This window comes from Lampris incognitus, chromosome 16, assembly GCF_029633865.1.
Source record: "Lampris incognitus isolate fLamInc1 chromosome 16, fLamInc1.hap2, whole genome shotgun sequence".
Lineage (NCBI taxonomy): Eukaryota > Metazoa > Chordata > Actinopteri > Lampriformes > Lampridae > Lampris > Lampris incognitus.
The window spans coordinates 40,039,377-40,052,248 of NC_079226.1; the positions used below are offsets into that span (position 1 = coordinate 40,039,377).

Here is a 12,872-nt window from a genome sequence, read left to right on the forward strand (position 1 = left end):
CATGCGGCTTCCCACCCACAGACCTGGCCAATTGTGTCTGCAGGGACGCCCAACCAAGCCGGAGGCAATACAGGGATTCGAACCGGCAATCCCTGTGTTGGTAGGCAACAGAGTAGACCACCGCGCCACCCGGACGCCCCTTTGGTCTTCCTTTGGAGTAACTGGTGGGACTTCATGTGCTTCACTTGGTTGAAGTCCAGACTCCCTGATGACTTTGCTGACAGTCATACGGGGCCACTCGTGACCCCCCGCTTGTTTCTCCCATGAGCTGTCCTGTGTTGTCCCTGTCTCATGATGCAGGGAATGCGTCTTAACAGGCCGAGTCACTCTGACGCCTCGCACCAAAACATCTTTGCGTAGACTGAGAAGAAGGGACATTTACACTGTGAGTAAAAAAGAAATCTGCTGGCTTTTCCTTTACCAAGCAAGTTTCAGATCAGGATAGTCGCCGGTATTCCACGTCTAAGCACAGCCTGTTTCATCTTGGAACACATAAGCTTTATGATATCCGGTGGACTGTGTCGGACTTGGGCCATAACATACCCTTTCTTCTTTATTTGGAATATTGCTTTCAAAAACCTATAGATTCAAACCAGCCACACCCACCGGCATTTCAGCAAGCCTGACAAAAGGTGTGGTTACACTTCCTGTTTGGAGTGTATTTCTGTTCCTGTGTGTGTGTGTGTGTCTGAATAACGCATGTCCGTGTTTGTGTGTGAGAACGAGAGTGGAAAGAGGAGAGAGACCGGAGAAGGGGGAGAGGCGGGGGGGCGGCGGGGGGAGAGATGGTGAGGGAGGGGGGGGTCGATGTTAAAGAGTGACGGCTTTAAGGTGATTTGCTTCTCAGCCCCCGTCACCGGTCGCACACCCACACAAACATAAAACAGTGAAAACCGTCTCCGTAGCAACCCCATGTGACCGATGAAATATGCCGGACCCAACCCAGTGAGACAGGCAAAAAACGAAGAAAAGAACAGAAGACGCCCTCCTTGAAGGCCTCTCAACTTTCAAGTCGCCGTACATCTCTCGGTTGACGTGTTTCTTCCACAACAATCATGCTGTCAAATCAAATGTATGAAAACAAATTCATCCACAGACTAAAGCAGAGTCTCATGCTCATCATTTTCTCCCATTAGAAGTCATAGAAGTGATGACCTCCAGCAACACTGCACTGCTCAGGCAGGTCAGACGGACTGGACCCAAAGCCAGGCGCTATTGTGCACAGAGGGTTTTGTTTTGTTTTGTTTTTTTTCTTTTGGCATTTCTGCTTTATTTGACAGCGGCAGTATAGACAGGCAGGAAAGAGACCTGAGCTGACAAAGCAACAAAGGTGGATTCGACCCAGCAACATTGCGACCACGTGGCCGTGTGGTATGCGCTGTAACCACTCGACTATGGAGGCAGCCCTGCTACTTCGCCCGGAGTTGTTGGGGTCTGGGAGCAAGAGAGACAGGAGGGCCTAAAGTCGAAGGACAACATCCTCAGTACTCTCCAAGAAGAAGCACCTGACAGTCCCCACGTGGAAGAGACAAACACAGAGGAGCCCCCTGAAAGAACAGTGAACAAGAAAGGTCCAGGGAGAACGAGAAAGGTGAAGTGGCCCAAAGGAAACAGGGCTGTGGAGTGGAGGAAGCTGGACGACAACGTATGCCTGACACTGGAAGGAGCTCTGGGAGGCAGCGTGGAGGCCAAGCTGAACTTGTTTGGCGACATAAGATTCGAAGGGTGCAGCATCAACTTTAGGAGGTCAAGGTCAGGGGTGTCTTTGTTATCCACAAGGGGCAATTTGTTGTACAGCCAGCAGTAACTCATAACCATCAGACAAACAACGACAAATGGACAACAAACCCAATACAAAAATCACACTGAGTTATTTAAAAGGCCAATAATGGCAGCCAGGACAAATGAGTTCTTAAGTCTATTGGTCCTACAATAGACTTAAGAAGACTAAAGCAACTTTAACTCCTTGGACAGGGGATGGCTAGGAACAGCTAAGACTGACTGGTCCCAAGGTCCTAACCTTGTGCAGATGAGGAAGGTCATTCAGAGTTGTTCCTGCAATTTCGCTGTGCACTTGGACGATACCCTTCAATCTGTTCCTATTTTTGCGGGTAAGTGACCCGTACCAGCTGACAAAGGAGAATGTGAGGAAAGCCACAAAAGCAGGAAGCGGATGGAGGGAGGAGGAGACACACCAGCCGGTGCATTGACAACGGTAATTGAGGAAAAGGTAGAGAAGGGCAACGGACCGAGAGAGAAAGGGGTTAAAGGTGCTGCGGGGCCAAGTCTGTGGAAGGCTATCTAACCTGCAGGGAGCAGAACGAGGAGCCTATAATACGTCCATAATATTTTGGTTTTGACACTTTCACTGGCCGATCCGACTCAACCGTAGATGTGAGTCGCGCATGCGCACGGTTGACTCGGATCGGGCAGCGACAGAAAGCCGCGTTGGTCGAGTGAGGTAGAGAGTGAGTGAAGAGAGGGAGCGGCGATAGTGAGAACAAAGGTTTTTCGATCGTCTGTCAGACGGACGATCAGTATAACAATGTTTGATGAAATCCACAGTGCGTACGTAAACTCTGATCCGAAGACCCCATTCCCATCCCATTTACGGGGGGGAAGATTATTTAGTGGTGATGTGACGGCACAGCAGCCACAGCTGGTTTGTAGTCCCGGACAGTCCGAGTCCACGGGCCTGTATCTCTGCTCCTACATCCACTATGTCGGAACGCTGCTCCACTGCAGCACCGACTGATTGTCCAACAGAACTGCCACATAACCATCACTTTTTAATGGATAAAGTCATGTAAAATGTTAGGGACCTCAGCTTCGAATAAAATGGGCTTGCATTTTGAGTCATGGTGGATTAGGAAAGTTCTGAAATGTCTCCTTTCCTTTTGCAAGTGAACTTGTCAAGATAAAAATGCTGTAACGACCATGGATGACTAGACTCGCTAGCCCTTGGCTTGCGGGTCAGACCCTTTAGTTGACTGGTTCGCGCAGTTGCCCGTGGTGCGGACAACCCGGGTTCGCGTCCCGGCTGCGGCAGTTCCCGGCTGCCTCCTGAATTGGTGTCAGAAGTGGGATGATGAGACCATCGCAAGTGCGTGCTCTAGGGGCGTGAGGGAGTCGGTATGCCCGAAGGAGGAGGGTAGTGTAACGACCATGGATGACTAGACTCGCTAGCCCTTGGCTTACGGGTCAGACCCTTTAGTTGACTGGTTCGCGCAGTTGCCCGTGGTGCGGACGACCCGGGTTCGCGTCCCGGCTGCGGCAGTTCCCGGCTGCTCCCTGAATTGGTGTCAGAAGTGGGATGATGAGACCATCGCAAGTGCGTGCTCTAGGGGCGTGAGAGAGTCGGTATGCCCGAAGGAGGAGGGTAGTGTAACGACCATGGATGACTAGACTCGCTAGCCCTTGGCTTACGGGTCAGACCCTTTAGTTGACTGGTTCGCGCAGTCGCCCGTGGTGCGGACGACCCGGGTTCGCGTCCCGGCTGCGGCAGTTCCCGGCTGCCCCCTGAATTCGCTACATTGCTGTTAGAAGTGGGATGATGAGACCATCGCAAGTGCGTGCTGTAGGGGCGTGAGGGTGTAGGCATGCTGAAGCGCGGGGACGCGCTTCCCGAAGGAGGAGGGTAGTGTAACAACCACGGATGACTAGACTCGTTAGCCCTTGGCTAACCGGTCGGACCCTTTAGTCTAAGGACAGGGTGTTGTGCTGCTGTAAAGCCCCATGAGGCAAATTTGTGATATTGGGCTGTACAAATAAAATTGACTTGACTTGCCTGGTTAACGTAGTCGCCCGTGGTGCGGGCGACCCGGGTTTGCGTCCCAGCTGCGGCGGTTCCCGGCTGCCCCCTGAATTCTCTACAATACATTCATGTTCCTATGGTTAAGATAAGCGCGTGTTTACATAGCTACTACCTCAATACTTTACATTTACACCATAAGCCTTCCAAAACAAAAAAACAAAAAAAACAAACAACAACAAAAACAAAACATTCCAACAGGTTCAACTGGGACGCGTGTTTTTTTGTGGGGTAAAAAGTCCAGGGTGGATACCCAACCTCTCTTTCTGCCCCTCTTTTTCTGCCTCTCTCCCTCTGTTTCTGTCTCCCTCCGGGGTAAACATGCCCCTATATCTTCGGTCTGTTGTCTAGCATTGACAGCGGTCCAGCCTAGTGACAAAGACACACAGTCTAACTCCACCATGATGTGAGAGAGAGACATTCTGTACCTCCAGTTTGGTCTCTTCATCAGGCTTGGAACGTGTCTCCCTCATCCTTATTACTGACGTTATCACTGTCCTCGTCGTCCCTTATCACTGTCCTTATCGTCCCTTATCACTGTCCTTATCATCCCTTATCACTGACCATATCACTGTCCTTATCGTCCCTTATCCCTGTCCTTATCGTTCCTTATCACTGTCCTTATCGTCCCTTATCACTGTTCTTATCGTTCCTTATCACCGACCTTATCACTGTTCTTATCGTCCCTTATCACTGTCCTTATCGTCCCTTATCACTGACCTTATCGTCCCTTATCACTGTTCTTATCGTTCCTTATCACTGACCTTATCACTGTCCTTATCGTCCCTTATCACTGTTCTTATCGTTCCTTATCACTGTCCTTATCGTCCCTTATCACTGTTCTTATCGTTCCTTATCACTGTCCTTATCGCCACTTATCACTGACCTTATCGTTCCTTATCACTGTCCTTATCGCCACTTATCACTGTCCTTATCGTCCCTTATCACTGTTCTTATCGTCCCTTATCACTGTCCTTATCGTCCCTTATCACTGACCTTATCACTGTTCTTATCGTCCCTTATCACTGTTCTTATCGTTCCTTATCACTGACCTTATCACTGTCCTTATCGTCCCTTATCACTGTTCTTATCGTTCCTTATCACTGACCTTATCACTGTCCTTATCGCCACTTATCACTGTCCTTATCGTTCCTTATCACTGACCATATCACTGTTCTTATCGTTCCTTATCACTGTCCTTATCGTTCCTTATCACTGACCTTGTCACTGTCCTTATCGCCACTTATCACTGACCTTATCACTTTCCTTATCTTTCCTTATCACTGACCTTATCACTTTCCTTATCGTTCCTTATCACTGACCTTATCACTTTCCTTATCGTCCCTTATCACTGTCCTTATCGTTCCTTACCACCGACCTTATCACTGTTCTTATCGTCCCTTATCACTGTTCTTATCGTCCCTTATCACTGTTCTTATCGTTCCTTATCACTGACCTTATCGTTCCTTATCACTGACCTTATCGTGCTTTATCACTGTCCTTATCGTCCCTTACCACCGACCTTATCACTGTTCTTATCGTCCCTTATCACTGTTCTTATCGTTCCTTATCACTGACCTTATCGTTCCTTATCACTGACCTTATCGTGCTTTATCACTGTCCTTATCGTCCCTTACCACCGACCTTATCACTGTTCTTATCGTCCCTTATCACTGTTCTTATCGTCCCTTATCACTGTTCTTATCGTTCCTTATCACTGACCTTATCACTGTTCTTATCGTCCCTTATCACTGTTCTTATCGTTCCTTATCACTGACCTTATCGTGCTTTATCACTGTCCTTATCGTCCCTTACCACCGACCTTATCACTGTTCTTATCGTCCCTTATCACTGTCCTTATCGTCCCTTATCACTGTTCTTATCGTCCCTTACCACCGACCTTATCACTGTTCTTATCGTCCCTTATCACTGTTCTTATCGTTCCTTATCACTGACCTTATCACTGTCCTTATCGTCCCTTATCACTGTCCTTATCGTCCCTTACCACCGACCTTATCACTGTTCTTATCGTCCCTTATCACTGTCCTTATCGTCCCTTATCACTGTTCTTATCGTCCCTTACCACCGACCTTATCACTGTCCTTATCGTCCCTTATCACTGTTCTTATCGTTCCTTATCACTGACCTTATCACTGTCCTTATCGTCCCTTATCACTGTTCTTATCGTCCCTTACCACTGACCTTATCACTGTCCTTATCGTCCCTTATCACTGTCCTTATCGCCACTTATCACTGACCAAGACACGCACCAACAGTGTAGACACAAGCATCCGTAACATTTCTTCATGTTTCTTTAATTCTGCCTCCCTCCATCACACACACACACACACACACACACACACACACACACACACACACACACACACACACACACACACACACGTACACATCGCTCTTGTGTAAAGAAAGAAAAAGAGAAGAGAAGCGAGGGGCGAGCATTGGCGTGTAGACGATGTAAAACTCGATACGAGTCGAGCGCCACAGATGGTTGCGGGCAGTCGCAAAGATCTCGAAGGTGTCTTGTTTTCGGTCTACGTGGATGTTCCTGGGTGAGACCAGACCTGGAGCTGGACCTGGACCTGCACACCGGGGCTCGCAGCACGCCGCTTATCCCGGTAAGTAAAGCGCAGACGTCGTTTAACGTCACGCCACATTTCCCCGCGTGCGCGTGCGCGCACCATAACCGTCCGCGCGCTTGGAGCGAGGGAGAAAAGTTGAGGACGCCGCGAGCTTGTGGAGCTTTTTGCTGCGCGCCGGTGGAGAGAGGACCGGCGGAACCTTCTGACGCCTGCTCCCCGCACGCCTTACGGACAGACGGACAACCCCGGCCAGGCCCACAGACCCACAAGCAAGCGGGTGAACGGTTACACGTTTCACCCGGTTCCCCCGTCTCAGCACTTACCGGCAACATGACCGCTGCTCGGTCCGCTTCAACGTTCCGCTGGAAACCACTTCGACAGACTTGCCGCGCGCCGCTCCTCGCCGCGCAGACTCTGGGCCCGTCAAGCCCGTAAGCAGGTCTCTGTAGGTCTCTCTGGATCTAGTCTGAACCTCCGCCCCCCCCCCCCGGGGACGGGTTTTACACCACAGGCTGTAAGGTATGTCCTAACGTGGTCTCCCCCGCCATCGGCTCCTCTCTCCTCCAACGCCCTCCGCTCCCCCCTCCGCTGCCCCTGAACTTGTCCCACAGTCTCCTCAGCGTGGCCGGATCTGCTCCGTGCAGACTGGCTGACGTCCTGCTCCTCCTCGGCCCGTCACACGGCTGCTATGCGGAGTGCTTACACTGGCCGCTGGTGTTTGGGGATTTCCTCCCCCCCCCCCTCCTTTTTTTTTGTTGAAGGACTCGTCGCTCCAGCTGATCTCTAAGAGCGACCCGTGGTGCTCTTCATCGGCCGCACTACTTTTTTTGCCCCGCAGGGAATCGTGTCGCCTATGTTTGCCTGGCGCATCCCGCCAGCCGCGCGGTGTCCTGCGGGCTGTTTGACAACAACCTCCCGAGCGCCCGACGTGAAAACTAATCCGTCAGAGTCGTCATGAGCACACACAACAGCGGCGCGGACCGCACAGGTCACCGGACTCTTGCGGTTTACAGTCCGCTCCTTAATACAGCACAGTTGTGCTTCTTCTGCCGAGGACTCCCCGAGACAAACTGTGTGTGTGTGAGAGAGAGAGAGAGAGAGAGAGAGAGAGAGAGAGAGAGAGAGAGAGAGAGAGAGAGAGAGAGAGAGAGAGAGAGAGAGAGAGAGACGTTGTTGCATGATGAGAGGAGGCCAGGAGGATTCCGTCGTTCACTGACCATTTTATAATGACAGATTACACGCCCACTGAAAACAACACAACTGAAACAAAATCAGAGGGGACATAAAAGAAATCACTTTGCTGTAACGCCCTACGCCTGTAGGGGACAGCGAGGGGGGGGGGGCTGTCCCAGGGTTCAATTCCCCACCAAGTCACTCATCCACTCAGAGTCACTAACTAGTCATTCACTGAGAGTCGCTAACTAGTCATCCACCCAGTCACTAACTAGTCGTTCCCTGAGAGTCACTAACTAGTCATCCACTGAGTCACTAACTAGTCGTTCACTGAGAGTCACTAACTAGTCATCCACTGAGTCACTAACTAGTCGTTCACTGAGAGTCACTAACTAGTCATCCAATGAGTCACTAACTAGTCGTTCACTGAGAGTCACTAACTAATCATCCACTCAGAGTCACTAACTAGTCACCCACTGACAGTCACTAACTAGTCATCCACTCAGAGTCACTAACTAGTCGTTCACTGAGAGTCACTAACTAGTCATCCACTGACAGTCACTAACTAGTCATCCACTCAGAGTCACTAACTAGTCACCCACTGACAGTCACTAACTAGTCATCCACTCAGAGTCACTAACTAATCATCCACTCAGAGTCACTAACTAGTCACCCACTGACAGTCACTAACTAGTCATCCACTCAGAGTCACTAACTAGTCGTTCACTGAGAGTCACTAACTAGTCATCCACTCAGAGTCACTAACTAGTCATTCACTGAGTCACTAACTAGTCATCCACTGACAGTCACTAACTAGTCATCCACCCAGGGTCACTAACTAGTCGTTCACTGAGAGTCACTAACTAGTCGTCCACTGAGTCACTAACTAGTCGTTCACTGAGTCACTAACTAGTCGTTCACTGAGTCACTAACTAATCATCCACTCAGTCACTAACTAGTCATCCACTGACAGTCACTAACTAGTCATCCACCCAGGGTCACTAACTAGTCGTTCACTGAGAGTCACTAACTACTCATCCACTGAGTCACTAACTAGTCGTTCACTGAGTCACTAACTAGTCGTTCACTGAGAGTCACTAACTAATCATCCATCCAGAGTCACTAACTAGTCATTCACTGAGAGTCACTAACTAGTCGTTCACTGAGAGTCACTAACTAATCATCCATCCAGAGTCACTAACTAGTCATCCACTGACAGTGGAGACAGGCCTGACAACGTGTGCATTCTGTAGCTGATAAATTGTTTCATTTGAACGATAGGTCTGTATTCGGGTTTATAACAGATGGCAAACCAATTTCAGAACCCATTTAAACAAGGTCACTAGCGCCCTCTGGCGTCCTTTAGGACAAAGTTGACCTTTGATATACTCTTTCCATGTGCAACCAATTAACGTACAACATAGTCAGGTTTAACAAAACGTATATCATGGCTATATCATGGATACCACGTCACGTCTCTGAGCTAGTGGAGCCAGCAGACATTTCTGAATGGGGCCTAAGAGAGGCCAATGATTTTCGGTGGGTCACACATACATTTTTCTAAAAATTTGATGTAAGTTGATTAAAACACAACTGCAACTTATAATTGCACTCAAGAGGACGAGGGGACATAATTTCGCAAATTGATACAAACGATTTATTTGAACAAGGTAAAATAAGACCTCTGTAGTCACAGAGGGTTTTAAAGCAGCTGTAGACAACTTTTCAACCCCCCCATGATACCTTGCGTAAATTACCGGTCACTTAACCGGGACCGGCGTTTTCCATGGCAACGAGCTCAAAAAGGGTGAAATAAGAATATATTCGCTGTCCGTAATAGATGGTTGGGGAGATGACGTGAAGAAGTGGTCTCGTATCATGTACGGTAGCATTTTTAGTGATTTTGTTGAGTCCGTTGCCTGTCGTGGTAAGACGATGAGCAATTTAAAAAGCTCAGAGGCGTACCAAGCAGTCAGGTCGGCCGGGTGTTATTTTAGGGTGTTGGAAACGACCCTGTCTACCTAAAAGCGGACACAGAGCCGAGTCAGAGCCTGCACGTATCTCATCATGAGGCCTGGGGTGCAGCATCAGTGACAGGGGAAGGACATACAGACACAGCAGGCCGCTCATGTGGTGCAGGGCCGGGACGCTCTTGTAGCCATACCCGCAGCGGTTCTGTGGAAGGTCAGTAAAGTAATGACATGAAAAATGTGATTTCCTTGTGATATTTTTACAAATAAATTTACCGAACTGAAAATTGTACCGTGCGTCAATTAATTCCTTGCTTAATATGCTGTTGTTGCTGCCGCACACAACCTCAAATCTCACAACTAACTACGTACATTTAGTCAAGCGCTGCGCTCGAGTACAATATTGAGGTACTTACACGTTACTTGAGTATTTACATTTTATACTATACTTAGTGCCACCTCGACCAATTACAACATTACAGTTACCAACTGCTTACATATCAATGCACCAATATGACCTGGGGCCTGTCCAGGGTCTCTAGGCTCCAGCATACCGCGACCCCAATTCGGATAAGCGGCTTGGATAATAGAACTGACAGTAGCCACTATGCATTATTGAGTACTTCTACTTTTGATTCTTTACGTACATTTTGTTGCTGATGATTCTGTACTTCTACATTTTGAATGCAGCACTTGTAATGGAGTATTGTTATGCTGTGGTATTGCTAATTTTACTTAAGTAAATGATCCAGGTACTTCTTCCCCCCCACTGTTGGATAATGAACTAAGGTTATTTCATTCAATGCACGTGGAGGGTGCAGTCAAGCAGGGCAAGACCGGGATCATGCACGGAGGCGCAAAGGAAGTGGAATTCTGGTGTGAGGAAGAACGCAGGGCTGAGGAAGGTGAAACACATCAACTTGAAACACCACACCACGCATATCCACGCCCATCAAGAAATTCGACCTCCCCCCAACTTTTAAGAACCCTGCAGAGTTCACCAGCCACAGCAATGGCCCCACTATTCCCCCTCCAGAAGTACGGTGTTCTTCTGGCTGAGCTACAGAGCAGAGGTAGACAGCAGCAAGGCAGGCCCAAGCCAACACGATTCAGCGCACACTAGCACTCTGTCATACTCCAGTTCCTTCTGCCTCGTCGTCTTGTGGGGGGCGAGGGAAAGTGCGCCACCAGGAACAGGAAAGTTTAGCTTTAGGCTTATGACGGAAGCACTCCCGTTTACACCGCTCATTCAGTTTCGTCTGGTTGTACGTGCAACCGCGAACAGCACACCCCCCCCCCCCCGAACAGTAATAGACGGGTTTCCTGATTCCAAACATTACTGGGTGCGTGCGCAGCCAGGGGGCAAAACCGCTTTAGTAGCTCTCAAAAGATTATAATCAACAGTTGTATTCAAGGTAGAAATGTGCATCGTTTGTAAGTTATTGGTCCCCCAATAAATTATCAGAGACGGATCGGTCCGTTTGTCTTTCATTTGTAATCAATTAATCTAATTTGCAAAATGTTAGCTAGCAATATTTAGCTTATCCAGCGCTCGTTATCGGTCTCTGTAACGTCGTGTTTGGACCCAAATGCAGAGAAGAGGCGGTTGATAAGTATCAAGTCGCTTTACTGGACTTGAGCAAACACGCAACCAAAAATACATAAAAACCACTGCCAAACAGGGCAGGCAAAAATGCAAACCAGAGTAAACAGAGAATACTAAACGAAGGAAACACCCTCTCACACAGAGGAGGCAGACGAGGGTTCAGGGGACACGGGCTTCCGCAGACCGACGCGAAGCCTTTCCAAGACTCGACCCGCAATGTCTGCAAAACACCCAGTTAAATAGTCCCCAGCACAGGTGCACCTAATCACAGGCCAATCAGTGCGCAGGTGCCACTCATACTGGCTGATTGCAGGCAGATAGGAAAATGTCACCTGTTGGCTGCTGATCCTCTGGCCAGCGATCGTGTCAGCACCGCCCTCCCAGGGACGGCACCTGACGTACCCATGGCCCGGCCCAGGAAATCGCGGGTGAGGGTCCAGCACCGTTCCTTCGGCCCTCCCAGTCCACCAAATACTGGACGCTACGACGCACCCGGCGGGAGTCCCGAATCCTCCTAACTGTGTAGACAGGCAGCCCATCGATCAGGCGAGGAGGAGGCGGGGGTGGGACTGGAGGAGACATACATGGAACACCGGATGGACCCGCATGGAAGCAGGCAATTGCAACCGGTACGAGACTGGACCAACCTGTGCCACCACGGCGAATGGACCCCCGAAGCGCTGAGCCAGCTTCCGATTCTCCACCCGCAGGGGGAGGTCCCTGGACGTCAACTACACCTTATCCCCCGGCTGGAAGGAAACCGCTGGCCGCCGCCGTCGGTTGGCCTGCTGAGTGTACCTGGACCTGCCATGTAACAGCGCAGCTCAGGCCCTCCTCCAGATCCGCGCATACCGCCTCACAAAGTCGGCTGCCGCTGGAACCCCCACTTCAGCCTCCTGGTCCAACAGGAACAGAGGCGGCTGGTACCCCATCTGGCACTCGAACAGCGACATGCCGGTTGAGGAGGACTGCAATGTGTTGTGTGCATACTCCACCCACAGCAGTTGCGAGCTCCAGGAGGACGGGTTGGAAGCAGTCAGACAGCGCAGCATGGTCTCCAGAACCTGGTTCACCCTCTCCGTCTGCCCACTGGACTGAGGGTGGAAGCCTGAAGAGAGGCTGCCCCGAGGGAGCAGAAGGCCTTCCAAAAACGGGAGACGAACTGAGGACCACATCACAAGGAAGGCCGTGTATGCGGAACACATGCTCCATCATCAAGGCTGCGGTCTCCCGAGCAGATGGGAGCTTGGCCAGAGCAACGAACCGCGCCGCCTTGGAAAATCGATCCATGACTTCCCCTCGGATCGAGGGAGGTCGGGGACGAAGTCCACCGACAGGTGGGACCAGGGCCGACGTGGGATAGGCAACGGGCAGAGCAGGCTGCCACAAAGGAGGAAACGTCCCTCCGTGTGGTTGGCCACCAAAACCTGTGGCCGATGAACTCGAGTCCTCCTCTCCCCTGGACGGCCCACCAGAAGAGACGAATTCCCCCATTCCAGGACCTGTGGCCGCACTGCAGGGGGCACATACAGATGGTCCTGCGGGCCGTCCCCAGGCCCTGGATCAGTGCGTTGTGCAGCCACCATCTTGGTCTCTATCCCCCACAAGACCAGTGTGATGATGCGGAATGAGGCCAGGATGGGCTTGAGCTCTGCACTCCTCCCTGTAGCATCAAACTGGCGAGACAGTGCGTCGGCTTTGGCGTTTTTACT

General features: G+C 50.4%; 1 protein-coding gene across 4 annotated transcripts in view; it reads right to left on the reverse strand.

The window, feature by feature from the left end:
- Nucleotides 1–7,449, reverse strand: part of LOC130125941 (apoptosis-stimulating of p53 protein 1-like) — a 119,087-nt gene extending 111,638 nt beyond the window's left edge. For all 4 annotated transcript variants that reach the window (XR_008811699.1, XM_056295305.1, XM_056295306.1 and 1 more), the window contains exon 1: nt 6,735–7,449. Coding sequence is in view for 3 of the 4 variants with exons in the window: in XM_056295305.1 (XP_056151280.1) it covers nt 6,735–6,743 (9 nt within the window). In the remaining variant the exon portion in view is untranslated. The remainder of the gene's footprint in view (nt 1–6,734) is intronic.
- Between the last annotated feature and the right edge of the window lie 5,423 nt (nt 7,450–12,872).